This window comes from Aptenodytes forsteri, unplaced genomic scaffold, assembly GCF_000699145.1.
Source record: "Aptenodytes forsteri isolate BGI_AS27 unplaced genomic scaffold, ASM69914v1 Scaffold657, whole genome shotgun sequence".
Classification (NCBI taxonomy): domain Eukaryota; kingdom Metazoa; phylum Chordata; class Aves; order Sphenisciformes; family Spheniscidae; genus Aptenodytes; species Aptenodytes forsteri.
Genome location: NW_008795019.1, coordinates 213,600 through 217,914, shown reverse-complemented (window position 1 = coordinate 217,914; position 4,315 = coordinate 213,600). Strand labels below are relative to the sequence as shown.

Below are 4,315 nucleotides of genomic sequence, written 5' to 3'. Positions count from 1 at the left end.
CTGCCGCCCCCCCCGCGCCTCCCCGCTGCCGCATTCTCCCCCAGCTGGGATTTCAAGCCAGCAAGTGCCATCTCCCACCCCGGGGCCGGGCCGCGGGCAGCACGGGGCACGGCGCTTAATCGCACGAGGTGTGCTCTGGCTTGCTGCACGGCACCGGTGTCACCTGGCTGGGATCTCCTCCGTGTCCCTGTCCGTCGCCCCCCCCCCCCAGGGAAGCAGGTCACAGTGGGGCACATCCCCCCCTCCCACTCTACGCTTTTAGGCCCCCACCGTGGTCAGAGCTGGAGAGAGGACACTGGGAGACGGTCCACGGCCCTCCCTGGGCGGTGTGAGGACTCCGATCCTCCGTTTTCCCTCTCGTCACGCTTCCCTCCTCTCCGGCAGCGCCACCATCCCCTCGCTGAAGCATCGCCTGCAGAGGAACGTGGCCGCCATGGCCTGGAAGCCGCTCTGCGCCTCCATCCTCGCTGTCGCTTGCCAGAGCTGCGTCCTGGTGTGGCACCTGGATCCCACCTCCCTCTCCACAAGGTGACAGCCCCGCGCGTCTCCCCGCCCTGCCGTGGGCTGTTGCGAGCCCGTTTGGGTTGGCTTTGGGTTAATTCCAGGCAGGTGCCTGTCTTGCCAGCGGACACAACCCCGGCCTTCGGTGGCAGGTGGGCCAGCCCTTCCCGCGATCGACCGCGGCGGTTTCTCTCTCCTTCCCTCCAGACCGTCGTCCGGCTGCGCTCAGGTGCTGTCCTACCCCGGGCACAGCCCCGTCACCAGCCTGGCGTGGGCTCCCAGCGGGGAGCTGCTGCTCTCGGCATCACCGGTCGACACGGCCATGTTGGTGAGTAAGAGGCTGTACCTCCCGGGGTGCTGCGTTTGGGATACCGGAACCGTGAAGGCACCGCGGGGGTCACCAAGGTACGGTTCGGCTGCGGGACTGCTGGGGACAGGCAGCATTTCCTCGGAGGACGGATTAGGCAGCTCCTGAATCTGAACTAGATCTGAAAGCATCAGACTGTATTCCCTAAGCCATGCAAAAACTTGCCCAAAGCTACGCTAACTGCCCGGTCAGCATTCAGGTCCTGGGGTCGTTATCCTCCTCGTTGTCCCCCTCCTCCAGGTATGGGACGTGTCCACCGAAAACTGCGTCCAGCTGCAGTGGTTTGGGGGCGGCGGGGTCACTTACTTGGCTTGGTCACCCGACGGCAGCAAGGTCCTGGCGGCCACTCCCTCCGCGGTGTTCAGGTGAGCTCCCTGCCTGCGAGATGTTTTCTTTCAGCCCTTTTCGTTTGCTCCAAAACCAAGCAGATGGGGATTCTTTGTGTCCGAATTGCTCCCGTTCCTACTGCGTCCGGTGTGTGTGTGTGTGTGTGGGGGGGGAAACGGGTGGGTAATCGAGTACGACGTCTTGGGCTCCTCCTGGAGCAGCAGAATTGGGGCAGTTCCCAGGAATTTATCCCACTCGCTTCAGCCTGTCTCTCTTTCCAGAGTGTGGGAGGCTCAGATGTGGACGTGCGAGCGGTGGCCCACTATCAAAGGACGCTGCCAGGTAGGACAGGGGCATTTCCCACCCACGCGGGGCAGACGTTGCCTCCAAGGCCCTCGGGTGCACGTACGGTGTTTTAGTAAAACTCCCCCCCCCTGCCCCGTTTCCAGCTGGCTCCAAAACATCCCTTGCAAGCTGTCAGCTCCCCGGCCTGGGTAGCGGGCGTTAACGTGGCTCTGTGTCCCGCAGACGGGGTGCTGGAGCCCTGACGGCAGCCGACTGCTCTTCACGGTGCTGGGGGAGTCCGTCATCTACTCCTTGTCCTTCTCGGAGTACAGAGGTGAGTCTGCCCGAGCCGGTCGCCGAGGCGAAGCTTTCCAAGAGCCAGCGGCTGGTCCCCAAGCAATCCTCTCGTTTTTGGTTGTGGCTGGGTTTGGCCAGACGGGCTTTTTGCTCATTAGCTGCGTTTCCCAGGCCGCTGGGTGCGAAAGGACGCAGGCAAAGCCGGGAGACGCAGGGGGAAGGGTGTCTCGCGGGTCTCTCAAAGCACAGAATCTCTCGGATTGAGGTTGTTTTTTTTTTTTCCCCCGCCTCACGTTGCTTCTCGCTCGCAGTTACGATCTTACAGTCACAAACGGTTTGCAGGGAAACTTTTACAGGGGGTCGAATGCCCAGCTCACGTGGCTTTTTGTTTTCTCCATGGAGGCAGCTGGTCCTCGTGTTTGTCGAGGGGAAACCTCCCCCGTCCTCCGTCCCAGACATAGGCAGATGCTGCTGGGACAGCAGCACGTTTGCTCCACGGCTGCCCTGAGAAACAGAGAGAAATTCTGTATCACTTTGGAGAGAAAAGTGTGATTTAGGGCAGTGAGACGACCCAGGCAGTAATTTGAGCAGGAGACCAGAAGTGAGCGGGCTCTTGGGGCTTTGTTTCAGGTGAGATGCAAGGGCAAGTAGGAGGCTCGAAAACAGCTTCTATCGTGGCAGATCTGTCCGAGACCACCTTCGAGACGCTCTACGGGGAGGAGAGGTGGGTCTGGCTGCGCTTGTTGCCCTAACGCGACGCTTGGCGCTGGGGACGTTGGCTGGGAGGGGGAGGGGATCTCACTGCTGCTCGTGCCGGTTTCAGGATCGGAGGAGAAGTCCACTCCATGGTGTGGGACCCCACCGGCGAAAGACTCGCGGTGATCATCAGAGGTGAGCGCTGCCTCCACCCCTGCCTGCCCCAGTGCCGGCCTTTGCCTGAAAATCCCCGTTCCAGCAGGCAGAAGGGGCGCAAACCCCGCTGAGGTGAGGAGTCAGGTTGAAAAGGTAGCACCCACCCTCCATCCTTCCTGACCCTGGCTCTGCTCCTCCATATCCTTTGGAGAGGGATGCGTCCCGAATTCCCTCCCCGCTCCCAGTTGGATGAATCACCTCTCCCAACCCCCCCCTGCGAGGTCTCCTGTGTTCCCACAGTGCCCGCATTACGCCTGGAGCCCGACTGGGCCTCTTGGCTCCGTTTCTAGGAGCAGCCCCTGGGATAATCGAGCCATTCAGGCTCTCCTGGACGGGCCCCGCTCCGAGACAAAGCAGACCTTTGAGGGAGCGCCGAAACACGGTGCTGGGGATGCTGCTGCTTTGGGCTCCCTCCCTGCCCGCCACCGGCGGGGAGACAGCTGAAGCTGCTGGGCCCAAACCTGTTTGTTTGTTTGTTTTTTTTGCCGTGCTTAAAGCTGGGTGGGGAAAGAAACCGGGTGGGGAGAAAACCTGAGGGAACCGGGACTCCCTGGCACCCCCTGTCCTCTGCACCTTCAGGTAGGTCCTGCGAGGATCTGGGTGCAGAAACTGTGATAGGATGGAAAAATAACCTTCACGCCGGAGAGACGGGGGCCCCCACGTCACACCTTAAAGGCTGGGGTGTTTCCAAAGGAGTCGCCTCATCTGTTGCCCAAAATCCTTCTCGGCCAAACCTACCTACCCGAGACCTCGGAGCCAGCTTTAAATCACTGAAGGGTCTTTGAAAGCCCCGTCCTGGGATCCTGCGCGCCTCGGTGCGAGGAAAACGCGGTCCGCAGCCAGCTTTCCCCCACCTCGGTGGCCGCCCGCCCCGGTCTCCGCGGTGCCCAGCCGCTCCCCGCAAAAACCTGACCTCCGTTTCCCCAGTCCAGCGTCGAGGGGCCCGTCTGCGCGCCTGTGCCATCCCCTGGGAGAAGGGCAAGTCTCACTGCTCCTTCTCTCTCCCGCCTGCAGGGCATGCCGACGCTCCCGGGAGCCAGACGGTCATCGCTGTGTTTCGCACCCGCAACAGCCCCGTGTTCGAGCTCCTGCCGTGGTGCGTAGCGGCGGGTTTTGGGTTGGTTTGGGGTTGGTTGAATACCAGCAATCCCCCAGGGCGTGGTGGGGAAGAGCAGACCCACCTCGGAGCAGAGAGACGCTGCCGTCCTGTGCTCCTGCTTCGGGCAGCGTCGCCGTTTTACCCCAGAATTGGTTGCGTTTTGGCCGTATTGTCCGTTATCCGCCTCAAAACCCTTATGCTTCGGGTTGCCCTTGCCCGGTGCATCCCGGCAGGGCCCCAACACCTCCGCTTAACCGCAAGCTACGCCGAAAGCGCTGCGTTTTGCCAGTCCCCCGGCGGTCGTGCTCTAACTGCGGCTTTTCCTTTCCCCCCTTCAGCGGTTTCCTGCGAGGCGAGCGTGGCGCGCAGCCCCAGCTCATCACCTTCCACCCCTGCTTTAAGAAAGGCGCCCTCCTGACCGTGGTGAGTGCGGTCCCCAGTTTCGGCTGCAGTTTTTGGGGCTCCCTGTCGCTGTCCCCGAGGGAGATTAATCCGGTGGCTGAAGCTGGGGGGGGTGTGTGTGTGTA

General features: G+C 62.1%; 1 protein-coding gene across 1 annotated transcript in view; it reads left to right on the top strand.

Annotated features, from left to right (window-relative positions):
- AAAS (aladin WD repeat nucleoporin) overlaps positions 1–4,315 on the top strand; it is a 7,853-nt gene that overhangs the window by 2,107 nt on the left and 1,431 nt on the right. Inside the window, exons 5-13 of the mRNA XM_009275748.2 lie at positions 385–528; positions 709–829; positions 1,109–1,233; positions 1,477–1,537; positions 1,724–1,814; positions 2,408–2,501; positions 2,601–2,668; positions 3,704–3,785; positions 4,127–4,211. Of these exons, the coding sequence (XP_009274023.2) occupies positions 385–528; positions 709–829; positions 1,109–1,233; positions 1,477–1,537; positions 1,724–1,814; positions 2,408–2,501; positions 2,601–2,668; positions 3,704–3,785; positions 4,127–4,211 (871 nt within the window). The remainder of the gene's footprint in view (positions 1–384; positions 529–708; positions 830–1,108; positions 1,234–1,476; positions 1,538–1,723; positions 1,815–2,407; positions 2,502–2,600; positions 2,669–3,703; positions 3,786–4,126; positions 4,212–4,315) is intronic.